The 18,064-nt window shown below is 48.1% G+C and overlaps 2 protein-coding genes and 2 non-coding genes across 4 annotated transcripts in view; all 4 read left to right on the forward strand.

The window, feature by feature from the left end:
* The window catches only part of LOC117370340 (transcription factor JunD), a 176,831-nt gene that overhangs the window by 2,235 nt on the left and 156,532 nt on the right, over positions 1-18,064 (forward strand). The window lies entirely within an intron of this gene.
* On the forward strand, positions 1,505-15,530 carry dph5 (diphthamide biosynthesis 5). Its single transcript, XM_033964781.2, has 7 exons — positions 1,505-1,885; positions 2,941-3,065; positions 7,896-8,004; positions 11,402-11,522; positions 13,692-13,731; positions 14,079-14,182; positions 15,044-15,530. The coding sequence occupies exons 1-7, from the start codon at positions 1,748-1,750 to the stop codon at positions 15,274-15,276; spliced, it is 870 nt and encodes a 289-aa protein (XP_033820672.1). The 5' UTR covers positions 1,505-1,747; the 3' UTR covers positions 15,277-15,530.
* trnas-aga (transfer RNA serine (anticodon AGA)) lies at positions 16,699-16,780 on the forward strand. Its single transcript has one exon. It is a non-coding gene; the product is annotated as a tRNA-Ser (tRNA).
* On the forward strand, positions 17,309-17,390 carry trnas-aga (transfer RNA serine (anticodon AGA)). The gene has a single exon. It is a non-coding gene; the product is annotated as a tRNA-Ser (tRNA).

Genomic DNA, 18,064 nt, shown 5'->3' on the forward strand with positions numbered 1-18,064 from the left:
CACAGGAGCATCTTGGGTCACCACCTGATGATGTCATGAGGTGGGACAGAGCGGAGCTTCAGGATCGTGGCCTGTTTCCCAGAAAAGTGTCACGTGTGAATTCTGTTCATCACAAAAGACTCAACTTTCACTGAAGAGGGGCCAAACCAGGGGCCAAACCAGGGGCCAAACCAGGGGCCAAACCAGGGGCCAAAACAGGGGCCAAACCAGGGGCCAAAACAGGGGCCAAATCAGGGGCCAAAACAGGGGCCAAACCAGGGGCCAACACAGGGGCCAAACCAGGGGCCAAATCAGGGGCCAAAACAGGGGCCAAACCAGGGGCCAAAACAGGGGCCAAACCAGGGGCCAACACAGGGGCCAAACCAGGGGCCAAAACAGGGGCCAACACAGGGGCCAAACCAGGGGCCAAACCAGGGGCCAAAACAGGGGCCAAAACAGGGGCCAAACCAGGGGCCAAAACAGGGGCCAAACCAGGGGCCAACACAGGGGCCAAACCAGGGGCCAAATCAGGGGCCAAAACAGGGGCCAAACCAGGGGCCAAAACAGGGGCCAAACCAGGGGCCAACACAGGGGCCAAACCAGGGGCCAAAACAGGGGCCAACACAGGGGCCAAACCAGGGGCCAAACCAGGGGCCAAAATAGGGGCCAAAACAGGAGCCAAACCAGGGGCCAAAACAGGGGCCAACACAGGGGCCAAACCAGGGGCCAAAACAGGGGCCAACACAGGGGCCAAACCAGGGGCCAAACCAGGGGCCACAGACAGCGCCCCCGAGTGGAGAGAGACAATAACAGACAAAAACATCCAAACCACATCCTGCGGGAGGACGAGAGGGCATCTGACACACAGGAGGAGGAGGAGGAGGAGGAGGGAGGGCATCTGACACACAGGAGGAGGAGGAGGGAGGGCATCTGACACACAGGAGGAGGAGGGCATCTGACACACAGGAGGAGGAGGAGGAGGAGGAGGAGGGAGGAGGAGGAGGGAGGGCATCTGACACACAGGAGGAGGAGGGAGGAGGAGGAGGAGGGAGGGCATCTGACACATTTGATAATGGGAGATAAAACATTGAGTGATGTTTGTATCAGAAACACCAGGCTGTAATCAGGACAGTGTTTTGTGATGTCACCAGCTACTTGTAAATGCAGAGCTCACTGGAGGCAGATCGAGTCCTTTTGCTGCTCGACAGCGCCATCCCTCCAGTCCTTGTGTACTGCATCAGGATGGTATTATCAGAGCAGTGTTTTTAACCTGAAAACTGCAAATTTACACTTTTTTACACCATTTTTTGGCTTTTTTTAATATATATATAAGTTCATGATCAAAGCCAAGTGCAGATTTCACTTGCATTAGACATAAACTGTGTGGCATGAAACGTTTTCTGTGATTAGATGAATTAAAATGATTAAATATAAAGTTAAATAAATGTAAAGGCTCCATGGACCTGACGTATTCCGATCCTTTCTGTCGCAAAGATAAACACTTCACGACAGCCGTATTCCGTTCTGCTGTGAACTACACGTGAAAACATTTCCCACGAGACAAACTCAAGGAAATATACTTTTATTATAGTTTAACCGGTTTTATTTCACGTTTACGGTGGGTCTCCGTGAGTCTCCGTGAGTCTCCGTGTGTATCGGTGCCAGAGCGGACTTATTCGGCTCTTCCTCGGCTCTTCCCCGGCTCTCCTCGGCTCTTCCCCGGCCTGTCCTCACCCTCTCCCCGGCCTGTCCTCACCCTCTCCCCGTCATGGTGCTGTTCTTGATCGGTCTGGGGCTCGGGGACGCCCAGGACATCACGGTGAAGGGTCTGGCCGCGGTGAAGCGCTGCTCCCGGATTTATCTGGAGGTTTATACGTCCATCCTCACCGAGGGAAAAGAGAAACTGGTGAGAAAAACAAGAGAACCAGGACCGAACCAGGACCGAACCAGGTCTAAACCAGGACTAAACCAGGACCAAACCAGGACCGAACCAGGACCGAACCAGGACTAAACCAGGACCAAACCAGGACCAAACCAGGACCGAACCAGGACCAAACCAGGACCAAACCAGGACCGAACCAGGACTGGACCAGGACTAAACAAGGACTAAACCAGGACTAAACAAGGACTAAACCAGGACCGAACCAGGACTGGACCAGGACTAAACCAGGACTAAACAAGGACTAAACCAGGACCGAACCAGGACTAAACCAGGACCGAACCAGGACTAAACCAGGACCAAACCAGGTCTAAACCAGGACCAAACCAGGACCAAACCAGGTCTAAACCAGGTCTAAACCAGGACTAAACAAGGACTGAACCAGGACTGAACCAGGACTGAACCAGGACCGAACCAGGACCAAACCAGGTCTAAACCAGGTCTAAACCAGGTCTAAACCAGGTCTAAACCAGGTCTAAACCAGGTCTAAACCAGGACTGAACCAGGACTGAACCAGGTCTAAACAGGACTAAACCAGGACAAAACCGGGACCAAACAAGAACCGGACCAGGACTGATTCAGGACTAATTCAAGACTCAACCAGGACTGAACATTTTCTGAATTTTCTTGGACTTAAAGGTGCACTTTGTCACTTTGCTCCTGAAATGCTCCACAGTGCGGCATTAAACTGATCTATTTCACATTTGTTTCCCCTGTAACTCGGCCCGGCGGGTCGTGTCTCCTGTCAATCATTCTCATTCCCGTTAAAAGCCACACTGAGGAACATTACAGCCAACAGGATATCTTCATGGAGACGAGCAGACTCTAGAAAAGTTACATAGTGAACCTTTAATAGTGTCGCTGATTCAACAAAATAGTGATTTGTTTTTCCCGTGCCCGTTCAGGGGGAGTTTTACGGTAAGGAGTTGATGGCACAGGCTGTTTAACGTCTGTGCCCCGTTACGAGGGGTTTTACGGTAATGTGCTTCTCATATTCTCTTTGTTTTTCCGTGTCTGTTCAGGAGGAGTTTTACGGTAAAGAGCTGATCCTGGCTGACAGAGACCTGGTGGAGCAGGGGGCGGAGGAGATCCTGAGGGACGCGGACACTACAGACGTGGGCTTCCTGGTGGTGGGGGATCCTTTTGGGTGAGTCCGTCCGACCTCGGCCTGTCACGATCGCACGTTTGGAAGCTCGATATATATAAATATAAACGATAAACGATAATGTAATGAGTCAGTTAAGTTATTTATTCAAACTTTTACAGCTACAATCTCCAAGTCGCTCCGGGGTATAAGTCCCACAGGGGTATAAGTCCCACAGGGGTATAAGTCCCACAGGGGTATAAGTCCCACAGGGGTATAAGTCGCACTGGGGTATAAGTCCCACAGGGGTATAAGTCCCACAGGGGTATAAGTCCCACAGGGGTATAAGTCGCACTGGGGTATAAGTCCCACAGGGGTATAAGTCCCACAGGGGTATAAGTCCCACAGGGGTATAAGTCCCACAGGGGTATAAGTCCCACAGGGGTATAAGTCGCACTGGGGTATAAGTCCCACAGGGGTATAAGTCCCACAGGGGTATAAGTCCCACAGGGGTATAAGTCGCACTGGGGTATAAGTCCCACAGGGGTATAAGTCCCACAGGGGTATAAGTCGCTCTGGGGTATAAGTCCCACAGGGGTATAAGTCGCACCAGCCAAAAAATGCATAATAATGAAGAAAAAAAGTGCAACTTTTAGTCCAGAAAATACTGGACTAACCTTATTTGGCCCCGCCCACTTTAGCTCTGTTCATTTCAATGGAGAATTTGAGAAGTTTTGCCGCCAAAGTCCGATATAGAGTCGAGCTGATTTGTGTAAAATGTTCAGTGTCATGTGACCAACGAGTCAAGGCTGAACCGATTCTCTGAGGCTTTAAAGCGGCTCTTTAGTCCATATATGTAGTGACTGTTTTACTCTGGGGATCCGCCTCATGGAAAATAATACGACTAAAATGATGAATGGTGCTCGTCCAGAGGCTTCATTTGTTGGTAATGACACAAAAGTTCACTAAACACAATAATCTTGACTATTTCAGTGCAAAAGCCTCAAACATTAAACTCACAGGACTCTTGTTTTTGGTTGAGCAGATTCCAGTTTCCGCTGATAAATGTGATTTAAACTGTGTGAAAAAAAAATAACCACAGATGTTCCAGTAGTGCAAAGAAAAAATGTGCTCACGATAAATATTAACCCCAAAAATGTAGTTTTCATTTATAGAAGGACAAGTGGATATAGTGAGACGGGCCTAGTTTGACCTGTGAAATCACGTCACTAAAATCAGGAAATCACGTCACTAAAATCAGGAAATCACGTCACTAAAATCAGGAAATCACGTCACTAAAATCAGGAAATCACGTCACTAAAATCAGGAAATCACGTCACTAAAATCAGGAAATCACGTCCAAATCGTCTGGTGTGAGCGCTTTTTTGGACAGGACGGTCGTGAAACAGGGAGACAGAGAGAAGACGCCTGTGTACGACGCCCGTGTACGACGCCCGTGTACGACGCCCGTGTACGACGCCCGTGTACGACGCCCGTGTACGACGCCCGTGTACGACGCCCGTGTACGACGCCCGTGTACGACGCCCGTGTACGACGCCCGTGTACATAGATTAAGACTGGTGCGATTATTTTGATGGTATAAATCCACTGTTCGTATGTTTTTTTGCGCTGAGGGCGAGACGACTCTATCAGGAACGACAGCTCTTTGACGATCGTTCATTGTAAAACGGTTCTGTTTATCTGTTTATCTGTGCAGACGACTGAAAGGTTTTTATTCTGCCTCTTCTCCTTTAATGGTAATTTTATGATGACAAAAGAAACATGGACTGATGGACTTTTATTAGACAAAGTAAAGTGACAGGAAAGTATTTGAGAAGTGACAGGAAAGTTTTTTGTAAAGTAACGGGAAAGTTCTTAAACTGAGCAAGACAGTGTTTAAAGAGAGAGAGAGTTTTTAAAGGGGCAAACGAGCGGGTGAGAGAGTTTTTAAAGGGGCAAACGAGCGGGTGAGAGAGCTGCAGATTTGTGATTATTTATGTTTTGATTTGTGTGATTTTAATGTCTTTCTTATTCTGTAAAACACTTTGAATTACCTTGTGTACGAATTGTGCTGTACGAATAAACTTGCCTTGTTGTTATTTTTAAAGTTTTTACTATTAGAAATTCCACAACAAACAAACAAACACCAAACTCTTTTAGGTTTTATTAATCTACTGCATGAGCTTTTTCATACGTGGATTTAGTGGGTTTATCATAAATATATTAATAATTAGATAACGTTTTGTGATTCTCCGATTGACTGTTTATATAAATGGACAGAGCTAACACGCTAGCCGCCGCGGCGCTCCAAACAGGAAGTGATCATGTGCTGCACTTCCTGCTCCATCGACTCTGGCTCCGATTCACTTTCTATTAAAAAACCACGTCCTCTCTCTGTCTCTGCTGCTTCAGACTCGTCTTTTTGGTCTTAAATGTTCAGATTAACCCTCTACATGATCCTGGGGTTCATTTTTGAGTTTACTTTTTAAGGTTTTTTTTTTTTTTTTCTGCGTTATTATTATTATTTTTTTATATATATATTTTTTTTGTATTTTTAGGAGTTTTTTGTTTATTTTCTTAATTTTTTCTGTTATTTTTAGGTGGTTTTTTTCCCATTTTTTTGTTAGTTTTTTTTTTTTTTGTTATTTTGAGTTTATTTTTAGTTTTTTTGACAAACTGCACCTCTCTCTGTCTCTGCTGCTTCAGACTCATCATTCTGGTCTTAAATGTTCGTATTAACCCTCTACATGATCCTGGGGTTTTTATTTCACTTTTGTGTCTGTAAATCAAGATATGAACATTAAAAACAGACAAATCAGGCGCTGTCTTCTTCTCCCCCTGAGGTTTGATTACCCTCGACATCCTCGCTCCTGATTGGCTCTTCGGTTGCTATGATACTCGAGGTCGGAATTCCAAATATCCGCTTCGTCACGCTCACGTCTTTAAACCCATTTCTGGATTCTGCTCACGGTTTGGGCCACACTGTTCGACACTTTATTATCGTCTGAGTCTAAACGTTGATTCTTCAGACACGAGCCGAGTCTCTTCTGCGGCTCCGGGTCTCAACTCCTTAGCGTCCGGCGTCCTCTCTCAGTCCGAAGCGGTCACTCGGCTCGTCGTGTTTTGAGTTTCTGCTGTTTTTTTTTTTGTTTTTTTTGTGGAAAGTCTGTGGAGTGAAATCACTGAACATATTTTCATGTGGAGAAAATGAGGCGTCTGCTCAGGCCACATTGTTCGAGCACATCTGACTGATCCGGGCTCGGAAAAAATCCTGGAGGAATCCTGGAAACTTCTTGGCAACTTCCCGGAGAGTTCCCGACCGCAGCAGCAGCACACGCGGCGTTTGTGGTTTCGCTTCTCCTCAGCGCTCGGCCGCTCTGACCTTTGACCTCTGACCTCAGGAGCTGACCACTTCTGTCTGAACTATCATTGTGTCCACCTCTCCTCTGTGCGCTCCATACCTCCTTCTTTTATCCTTCTCTCACTTTTATTTCTCTCCTCTCACCAATCGCTCCCTCTCTCCTTTCTCTCGTACATCGCTCCTTCGTTCTCCCCTTCTCTATTTGTCTGTCTCACATTTTCTCTTCTCTCATCTTCCTCTCTTCTACATCTTCCCTTTGTATTTTTCCTCCTCTCTTTCCCTTTCTCTTCTTCATCCTCTTTTTCCTCCTCACTCCTTTCTTTCGTGCAGTGACTCCTTCTCTCTTCCCTCATTTTTTCTCTCTCTCTCTTCACCACCCTCCCTCTCTCTAACCCCTTTTTCTATCACTCCCTCTCTTCTTCATCCTCTTTTTCCTCTCCATCACTATCTCTCCTCTCTTTGTTCTCCCCCCGTCCAGCACTCTCTGCCTCCTCTCTCTAATCCTCCCTTCACATTGCTCCCTCTTTCCTCTCCTTTCTTTCGTCCAATCACTCCTTCTCTCTCCCTCCCCTTTCTCTCTGTTTTTCTTCCTCTTTCATTCTTTCTCTCTCTTCTCCATCCTCCAGTTGTGTCATTCCTCCTCTCTCCCTCTTCTCTGACCTTCTACCTCTTCTCTCTCCTCTTCTTCACTTTCCTCTCTCTAACCCTTCTTTCTATCACTCCCGCTCTCCTTCATCCTCTTTTTTCTCTCTATCACTGTCTCTTCTCTCTCGTTTCTCCTCCCAGTCTCTTTCCCTCTTCTCCTCCTTCTTTCTCATCCCCCATCCACCACTCTCTCTCTCTCTCTCCCACTTTCCTCTCCTCTTTCTCACTTCCTCTCTCTCCCCTTTCCCTCCCATCACTCTCTCTTTTCCTCTCTGTCCCTTTCCATCACTCCCTCTTTCTGTCTTTCCCTCCCTCTTTTCTCTCTCTCTTTACTCTCCTTATTCTCTCCTCCTCTTTCTGACTTTACAGATATGAACAGCTCCTTCTCTCTCCTCCTCCTCTCTTTTTCTCTCCCTGTCCATCACCCTCTTTCCTCCTCTTTCTCTCTCCTCTCCCTCCTTCCCTCTTTTCTCTCTCTCTCTTTACTCTCCTTATTCTCTCCTCCTCTTTCTGACTTTACAGATATGAACAGCTCCTTCTCTCTCCTCCTCCTCCTCTCTTTTTCTCTCCCTGTCCATCACCCTCTTTCCTCCTCTTTCTCTCTCCTCTCCCTCCTTCCCTCTTTTCTCTCTCTCTCTTTCTCTTCTGACTTTACAGATGTGAAAGGATCAGATTTAACCTCAATGTTTTTTCCAGTTCTTTTATTTCACAAAATGGCCGCCGTCTTTAACCCCCGCGTGACCTCAGCGGAGCAGGAGAAACCGGCTCCGCCCACTTTGAGTCGGACTCATTCAAAACTAAGTCCGAGACGACTTTTTGGGAACTTGACACGTTGATTTCAAATATAAAACGTGTGTAATATTTGTGTTTTTTGTTTTTTTTTACAGAGCGACGACCCACAGTGACCTGGTGCTGAGAGCGGTGCATGCTGGGATACCGTACAGAGTCATTCACAACGCCTCCATCATGAACGCCATCGGCTGCTGCGGGTTACAGGTGAAATACAGAGGAGAGAGGAGCAGAGAGGAGGAGACAGGAGGACACGGGAGCAGAGAGGAGGAGAGAGGAGGAGAGAGGAGCAGAGAGGAGCAGAGAGGAGGAGAGAGGAGCAGAGAGGAGACAGGAGCAGAGAGGAGGAGAGAGGAGGAGAAGGGAGCAGAGAGGAGGAGACAGGAGCAGAGAGGAGCAGAGAGGAGACAGGAGCAGAGAGGAGGAGACGGGAGCAGAGAGGAGGAGACGGGAGCAGAGAGGAGCGGAGAGGAGCAGAGAGGAGGAGAAGGGAGGAGACAGGAGCAGAGAGGAGCAGGCAGGAGGAGATGGGAGCAGAGAGGAGGAGAAGGGAGCAGAGAGGAGGAGACAGGAGCAGAGAGGAGCAGGCAGGAGGAGATGGGAGCAGAGAGGAGGAGACGGGAGGAGACGGGAGCAGAGAGGAGGAGACGGGAGCAGAGAGGAGGAGACGGGAGCAGAGAGGAGGAGACGGGAGCAGAGAGGAGAGGAGGAGACGGGAGCAGAGAGGAGGAGACGGGAGCAGAGAGGAGGAGACGGGAGCAGAGAGGAGGAGACGGGAGCAGAGAGGAGAGGAGGAGACGGGAGCAGAGAGGAGAGGAGGAGACGGGAGCAGAGAGGAGAGGAGGAGACGGGAGCAGAGAGGAGGAGACGGGAGCAGAGAGGAGAGGAGGAGACGGGAGCAGAGAGGAGAGGAGGAGACGGGAGCAGAGAGGAGAGGAGGAGACGGGAGCAGAGAGGAGAGGAGGAGACGGGAGCAGAGAGGAGAGGAGGAGACGGGAGCAGAGAGGAGAGGAGGAGACAGGAGCAGAGAGGAGGAGACAGGAGGAGACGGGAGCAGAGAGGAGGAGACAGGAGCAGAGAGGAGGAGACGGGAGCAGAGAGCAGCAGGCAGGAGGAGACAGGAGCAGAGAGGAGGAGACAGGAGCAGAGAGGAGGAGACGGGAGCAGAGAGGAAGAGAAGGGAGCAGAGAGGAGGAGAAGGGAGCAGAGAGGAGGAGAAGGGAGCAGAGAGGAGCATAGGACGAAGAGGGGAGGGTCAGAGGAGCAGAGGAGAGGGTCAGAGGAGCAGAGGAGGGGGTCAGAGGAGCAGAGGAGGGGGTCAGATGGCGTAGTTAGCGTCATTAGCATCATTAGCATCATTAGCTGCAGGACGTTGATTGTTGCTGATGTTAAACTCTGGACTCGGGGCCGGGTCCATCTGCCTTTGGGACACGGGTTTTCCGCCGGGGGACGGTGAACGCCTCATCAATAACACGCTGTCAGAGCCGACCAATCACGGCGCAGCGTCCTCCCCTCATTAGCATACGCACGTGCAGGGATGCAGTTAATATGCTAATGAGGGGGAGGGGCATGCAAATAAGACCCCACTGGGAGCTTTAAGACCAGAATGCACTGCTCCGGCCGTCGCCCCTCCCCCAAAACATGGAAACAAATGATTTAGAGTTTTTATAATCAGAGATTGGCTGAGACGTTTCTGTCGTGGCCGATGCCTAAAAACTCTGACGGCTCAGTTTTCCCACAAATAAAGTTTTATGTCTATTGTTTAGGATTTCAACCAAAACTAAACACTAAGCTAAAAACATTTGGAGGTCATAACTTTGGAGATTTCTTTTAAAATGAAATATTAGATTGGCCCCGCCCTCCATGACACCACATTTTAGCGGTGTCCCAATGATCAGCAGGTGAAAAGTTAGTGCTCTTTACTTTTCAAGGTGCATTGTGGGAAATTATGTGAGATAGAGCCCACAATGCACTGCAAGAGTTGGAAAAACACCAATGGACAGAGACGTGTGTTTAACTGGACACGATGGAGCAGATAGAAGCTCTGGTTTATTTCACTGATGACACTTAAATAAACTGTGACGGTGTAACGTGGCTAGCGTTAGCCGCTTATCTTAGCTCGTACTGTTAAAAGAGTGATAAAGTGATAATGTGATCATCTTAGAAAAGAGGAGAATAATCCAGTCCATAAAGACGTGCGTCGGCCCAATCTGATCATTGTTTATGACAGAAATCAGGTTTTATCAGTTTCATCTTTAGACTTTAGACCAAACATTGGAGCGGTCTCCATGGAGACAGAATAGTTTTATAACATTCTGTGGAATGTTCGAGGCAGGAAGTGAGGACATCATTATGAAATAAATGTATTTTTTTTTTTACCTAAAAACTTACACAATGAAACTTTTAAGTTGTCAAATAAAAAAAAGAACTAAATTAAATAAACACTTTGTGGACATGCCTTGAACACACAGTGTGTTGCCGCGGTAACTTCACCCTCCAAAACAGCTTCAGCCGTCCACACAAGACTTTTACAAATGATTATAAGTTCTTATCGTTTGTGTAACGACTTTCCCGCAGTTATATAAATGGAAAATAAAAATGACACTACACGGAGCAGTGATAGGTCCAGCCCAGAGGAGCAGATAAGCCCCGCCCCATCTCCAGTGGGTTTAACTCTATAGCGTCGGATCCTGTCGTCGCAGATAGAGGGGGTGTGGACTTTCCAGCAGCGTAACTCCGCCCCCGTCGTGCTCCATGTAAATTCAAACGGCGTCTCAAAGTGGAGACACGGGGCTGTATAAATATTTTACGTCATTATGGTAAATCTGCCTCTGTTGTCCCTGGCGACGAATCAGAGCGCAGCGCCGCGGGGATTTACACTCATTTATTCGATGCGTAAAAGAGAAAATACGGATGGATGTGTAAAATAGAAGTATTTGTGTGAAAAAATGCAGTAAATTCTAATACTTAGTTTAACATGATTTTTATGGCTATAAAAAAAAACAAAACCCTGATCCACATGATCATCTCTGTGTCACTTTAAACGAAAAATGCAGTTTGACTCGTGTCAGAAGATTCGGCCCAAACTGATTCTGTTCAGTGTCAGAGCAGAAATCATCAAAGTCATGAACATGTGAGAAGTTCAGTTTTATCTCAGGTTCATGTGAGAATTCATCACATATTTACAAATAAGACGTGGTGGATCTTTAGTTCACACTGAAAAACTCTGAGCTCCTCTGGACTAGAGTCTAGAGCTCATTGTTCCTCTGCATTAGCTCTGTGTGACCTTTCACCTTTGACCTCTGAACTCTGGTCTAACTCAGGACTAAACTAAAGAAATGCCAAACAAGGACTAAACCAGGTCTAAACCAGGACTAAACCAGGACTAAACCAGGACTAAACCAGGTCTAAACCAGGTCTAAACCAAGTCTAAATCAGGGCTAAACCAGGACTAAACCAGGACTAAACAAGGACTAAACAAGGACTAAACAAGGACTAAACAAGGACTAAATCAGGGCTAAACCAGGACTAATCTAGGACCAAACCAGGACTAAACCAGGACTAAACCAGGACTAAACCAGGTCTAAACTCTTCTCTTTTGCAGCTGTATAACTTCGGGGAGACGGTTTCGTTCGTGTTTTGGACCGAGACGTGGAAACCAGAAAGTTACTTTGACAAAATCTGTAAAAACAGAGTCATGGGTCTGCACACACTCTGCCTGCTGGGTGAGTCAGATGCCCTCCCATCCTTTACAGTTGAACATGTTTACTTTACAGACACAGATGCGTCGTCTTGATATAATTTAAATAAATGTAACTTAGTCTCTGTGAGACTGGTGGGTTTAATGCCATACTCTGGAACATTTTAGGCGAAGCAATAGAGACGAGCAGGTGGCAGCCCCTCTACAATAAGTCACTATTCATCTCTAATGTGGCCAGAACTGAACCAGGACTAAACCAGGACTAAACCGGGACTAAACCGGGACTAAACCGGGACTAAACCAGGACTAAACCAGGACTAAACCAGGACTAAACCAGGACTAAACCAGGACTAAACCAGGACTAAACCAGGACTAAACCAGGACTAAACCGGGTCTAAACCAGGACTAAACCAGGACTAAACCAGGACTAAACCAGGACTAAACCAGGACTAAACCGGGTCTAAACCAGGACTAAACCAGGACTAAACCAGGACTAAACCAGGACTAAACCAGGACTAAACCAGGACTAAACCGGGTCTAAACCAGGACTAAACCAGGACTAAACCAGGACTAAACCAGGACTAAACCAGGACTAAACCGGGTCTAAACCAGGACTAAACCAGGACTAAACCAGGACTAAACCAGGACTAAACCAGGACTAAACCAGGACTAAACCGGGTCTAAACCAGGACTAAACCAGGACTAAACCAGGACTAAACCAGGACTAAACCAGGACTAAACCGGGTCTAAACCAGGACTAAATCAGGACTAAACCAGGACTAAACCGGGTCTAAACCAGGACTAAACCAGGTCTGAACCAGGATGTGTGGTTCATGATTCTGAATAACCCCAAAATGTTTTGATAAACGTCTGGTTCCTCATGATCATGATCTGAAGGTCTGGGCTGGTACTAAACCTGATCCAAACCAAGTCTGACCCAGGTCCCTGAAGACCTCACACAGGACGGTCTAATTAGCCCCCCTCAGGACAGGACCCCCCCCCTCAGGACAGGACCCCCCCCCCTCAGGACAGGACCCCCCCCCTCAGGACAGGACCCCCCCCCTCAGGACAGGACCCCCCTCAGGACAGGACCCCCCCCCCCCTCAGGACAGGACCCCCCCCCCCCTCAGGACAGGACCCCCCTGAGTCCTGGTCGGGTCCGGGTCCTGACTGCTCCTTTGGGACTGGCCTCAGCTGTGTGTGTGAAAGACAAATGAACGAGCAGAGAGGGGACAGTGAAGGCGTCGTTTGTCATGTGTCTGCATTAGACTGATGAAGAGGAGGAAGACTGTGATGAGGAGGAAGACTGTGATGAGGAGGAAGAGTATGAGGAGGAGGAAGAGTATGATGAGGAGGAAGAGCGGTGCGTTCAGGGTCTGAGGGGAATGTGGGAGATTACACGTGTTTGTGCACCTGCTCTGACCAAGATTTATGACAACACACATCTAATTATGGTAATGGTTTGATCCTGGTTTAGTCCTGGTTTAGTTCTGGTTCAGTCCCGGTTTAGAGTAGGTTTAGACCTGGTTTAACCCTGGTTCAGTTCTGGTCTAGTCCCACTTTCACAGTCCCACTTCAGTCCCGTTTCAGTCCCGCTTCAGTCCGGGGTCTCTGGGGTCTCCGGGGTCTCTGGGGACCTGGTTCTTGGTCTGGACTCCTCTGGGTCTCTGTTTTATTGTGGCTCATTAAACTGAAGGGGAGGTGATTGATGGAGCTCTGAGCGCCGCAAAAACAAACGCCGCAGGAGACGGTAAACGCACCGCGGCCTTCAGGGTCAAAGGGAACGTGGGAGAAAGGAGAGGCCAGATCAGACACTTTAATCAAATAAAGGTAGAATTATCTGGATCCTCATGTAAATCAGGCCTCGATACTAAAAAAGTCCCATTGACAGAAATGAAACGTGATTTATTTATTTATTTTTATTAAAGCTGCACTATGGAACTTATGCTGGTCTCCATGGAGATACAATTATCGCTTTGTTTGAAATGTTTCACAGTATGGCATTCGTGCTGCATTTATTTATTCTTTTACTTCAGGTCACTGTGACCTGCCTCTCCCTCCGTCTGCTCGTCTCCATGGGGATAGATAAGTTTAATGCCTTACTCTGGAACATGGCAGAACAGTAACATCTCCATGGAGACAGAGTGTTGTGTTTGAGTGTTTTTATTAACTGTAAATGTCCCTGTGGTTTCAGACATTAAAGTGAAGGAGCAGAGCATCGAGAACATGATGAGGTAAGAGACTGTGATGTCATCATCATGTGACCACAGGCGTTCTGAGCGCGCTCAGTGAGGTCTGAGGTCGCCACGTTTAATACACAGGAGGCAAACTACAAGTACTACAAGTACTACAGCAAGTACTACAAGTACTACAACAAGTACTACAGCAAGTACTACAGCAAGTACAGAGAGTATAGGGTCTAAACTAGAGCTAGAACCAGGTCTAATGAAGAGACTTGAACCAGGACTAAACCAGGACTAAACCAGGACTGAACCAGGACTGAACCAGGACTGAACCAGGACTGAACCAGGACTGAACCAGGACTGAACCAGGACTAAACTGGTGTGATTTTTTTTTTCAGAGGGAGGAAGATCTTCGAGCCTCCTCGCTTCATGACGGTGGCTCAGGCGGTAGAGCAGCTGCTGCAGATCATCCAGAGGAGACGAGAGGAGGGGGAGGAGCTCGGTGAGGACCACAGACCCTCATGTCCCTGTGTCCGTCTGGAGACACGTGGACACTGACCACAGTAACACACACTGACCACAGTAACACACTGACCACAGTAACACACACTGACCACAGTAACACACTGACCACAGTAACACACTGACCACAGTAACACACACTGACCACAGTAACACACTGACCACAGTAACACACACTGACCACAGTAACACACTGACCACAGTAACACACACTGACCACAGTAACACACACTGACCACAGTAACACACTGACCACAGTAACACACACTGGCCACATTAACACACACTGGCCACATTAACACACACCGACCACATTAACACACACTGACCACAGTAACACACTGACCACAGTAACACACTGACCACAGTAACACACATCGACCACAGTAACACACACTGACCACAGTAACACACACTGGCCACATTAACACACACTGACCACAGTAACACACTGACCACAGTAACACACACTGACCACAGTAACACACTGACCACAGTAACACACACTGACCACAGTAACACACTGACCACAGTAACACACACTGACCACAGTAACACACACTGACCACAGTAACACACTGACCACAGTAACACACACTGGCCACATTAACACACACTGGCCACATTAACACACACTGACCACAGTAACACACACTGACCACAGTAACACACACTGACCACAGTAACACACTACACACTGACCACAGTAACACACTACACACTGACCACAGTAACACACCGACCAGAGTAACACACTATTTACTGTCACTTAAATGTCTCCAGGTCAAAGTTCATAAACATATTAAGTTTACATCATAACTCCGCCCCCTCACCTGTGCAGGTATGACGGAGGACACGGTCTGCGTGGGCGTGGCTCGCCTCGGCTCAGACGACCAGGTGATCAGGGCCGCCCCCCTCCGTGAGCTGGCGTCATGTGACCTGGGGGAGCCGCTCCATTCGCTGGTGGTGACCGGGAGGCTCCACCCCCTGGAGCTGGACATGCTCAAAGTAAACGCCCAGCAGGGGGCGCTGGACGGGGTCAAGATGGCCGACAGCTCCACCTTCATCTCATAAACACGACGGGAAATGTCAAAGAACTGTCGAAGTAAAAGGCACTAAAGGGTCAGATGGACTAAAGTGGACACGTCTCGTCTTATTTTTAAATGTTGATCAAGTTTATAATTTAAACAGCACGTGACGCACGACGAGGCAACGAGGTAAAGACGAAGTCACGCTAGAATTAAACAAGACGTTCAAAATGTGGCAAATCAGAGTCAAAATGGAGTCAAAATGGAGTCAAAATGGAGTCAAAATGGAGTCAAAATGGAGTCAAAATGGAGTCAAAATGGAGCCAAAATGGAGCCAAAATGGAGCCAACTGACAGTGAAGAACAGGACCAGGAAATATGTTGAATCGTGTCAAAAAAACTGACGTGATGTTTAATGTGGAGATGAGTCTGATTTGAGTGAAAGATAAAAACATGTAACTGTGAGAACATTATGTAATAAAATTATACATTTATAAAGGTTCATGACGGTGTTTTATTTATAAAGTGTGTCCTGCATTTGACCCATTTGACCCGTCCTCCTGCAATAGTCATTTAAAAATGTCATGTGTCAATGAAGTGTAATACCTCCCCTTTAATACCCCACAGAAGTAAATACCTCCCCTTTAATACCCCATAGAAGTAAATACCTCCCCTTTAATACCCCATAGAAGTAAATACCTCCCCTTTAATACCCCACAGAAGTAAATACCTCCCCTTTAATACCCCATAGAAGTAATACTAATACTTTAACCTGAGTCATATCACTGCAGTTGTCCAGGTTTCTAGTTCCCACACCCCTCCCCCTCCTCTCCTCCTCCACTCTCTCCCTCCTATTTTTCCCTCATGCCCCACTTTCTCTCCCTCCCCTCCTCCTCTCTTTCTGTCCCTCCTGTCTCTCTTTCTCTCCCCTCCTCTGGTCTCTCCCTCCCTCTCTCTCCTCTTCTGGTCTCTCCCCCTCTCTTTCTCCTTCCCTTCTCTGGTCTCACCCTCTCTTTCCTTCTCTTTCTCTCTCTCCACCCTCCCCACTTTCTGATCTCTCTCTCCACCCTCACCTCCTTTCTTCTCGCTCGCTCCCCTCCTCTTTCCTCCCCCTCCTTCTCCCTCTCTCTCCTCCTCTTCCCTCCCCCTCCTCCTCCCTCTCTCTCCTCCTCCCCTCTTCCGGTCTCTCTCTCTCTCCACCCTCCCTTCTTCTGGTCATTCCCTCCTCTCTCTCCTCCTCACCTCCTCTGGTCTCTCTCTTTCCCTCTCTCCTCCCTTCCTCTGGTCTCTCCCCCTCTCTTTCTTCTCCTATCCTCTACTCTTACCCTCTCTTTCCTTCTCTCTCTCTCCACCCTCCCTCCTCCCCTTCTCCTCTCTTCTGATCTCACCTCCTCTGGTCTCTCTCCCTCTCTTTCTTCTCCTCTCCCTCCCTCTCTCTCTCCTCTCTTCTTCTGTTTCTCATTGCTGTAGTTGTCGTGGCCGAGTGGTTAAGGCGATGGACTAGAAATCCATTGGGGTTTCCCCGCGCAGGTTCGAATCCTGTCAACAACGAGCCAGTGTTTTTTCTGCTGCCGTGAACCTTTGAGCAAGACACTCGGCAACACATGAGCTCACACAGACAGAACAGGTTTATGTAAGTCTAACCGTGACCTTTGACCTGATTACACTGCTCTGTTTTCTTTTCTTTTGGTCGTTTATTTCTCTTGCGTCCGCTCCTCACTGGATCTTTCCATTTGAATGGACTCACCACCTCCAGAAAGTTACACACTGTGGCTTTAAAGAGCTCATTTGAAGAAGCGATGATTAAAATAAACACTTTAAAATAACAACACTTTAATTATCCTGAACAAAGAAACGCACAATGAGCCGTTTAAGGACGACTCTCAATTAAAGGGTTTGTTTGATTTATATTTGTACAAACCTAAACGTAACTCCCACTGTCACACGGAGTCTGGACTCAGAGAGAAACCCAGTCGTAGGAACAGTGATGCTTGTTCTTCCTCTGCAGTCGTAGTAACAGCGGTGATGCTTGTTCTTCTTCTACAGTCGTCATATGGTGATGCTTGTTCTTCTTCTGTAGTTGTCGTGGCCGAGTGGTTAAGGCGATGGACTAGAAATCCATTGGGGTTTCCCCGCGCAGGTTCGAATCCTGCCGACAACGAGCCAGTGTTTTCTCTGCTGCTGTGAACCTTTGAGCAAGACACTCCACACGGGAAATAACGACTGTGACATTTTAACTGTGGTATTCTGACTAGTGTAACTTTAACGAGTAACTAATTAATTTTTCTTGGGTTTATCCTACTTCACACTTGGCTTGGTGGTCTTGGGTTGGTTTATTCAACGTCCTGGTTCGAGTCCTGAGTCCTGGTTCGAGTCCTGGGTCCTGGTTCGAGTCCTGAGCCCTGGTTTGAGTCCTGGTTCGAGTCCTGAGCCCTGGTTCGAGTCCTGAGCCCTGGTTCGAGTCCTGGGTCCTGGTTCGAGTCCTGGGTCCTGGTTCGAGTCCTGAGTCCTGGTTCGAGTCCTGAGTCCTGGTTCGAGTCCTGAGTCCTGGTTCGAGTCCTGGTTCGAGTCCTGAGTCCTGGTTCGAGTCCTGGGCCCTGGTTCGAGTCCTGGGTCCTGGTTCGAGTCCTGAGTCCTGGTTCGAGTCCTGGTTCCTGGTTCGAGTCCTGGCTCCTGGTTTGAGTCCTGAGTCCTGGTTTGAGTCCTGAGTCCTGGTTCGAGTCCTGAGTCCTGGTTCGAGTCCTGGTTCCTGGTTTGAGTCCTGAGTCCTGGTTCGAGTCCTGAGTCCTGGTTCGAGTCCTGAGTCCTGGTTCGAGTCCTGAGTCCTGGTTCGAG

The sequence above is a fragment of the Periophthalmus magnuspinnatus genome, chromosome 4 (genome assembly GCF_009829125.3).
Source record: "Periophthalmus magnuspinnatus isolate fPerMag1 chromosome 4, fPerMag1.2.pri, whole genome shotgun sequence".
In the NCBI taxonomy this organism is placed as follows: Eukaryota; Metazoa; Chordata; class Actinopteri; order Gobiiformes; family Gobiidae; genus Periophthalmus; species Periophthalmus magnuspinnatus.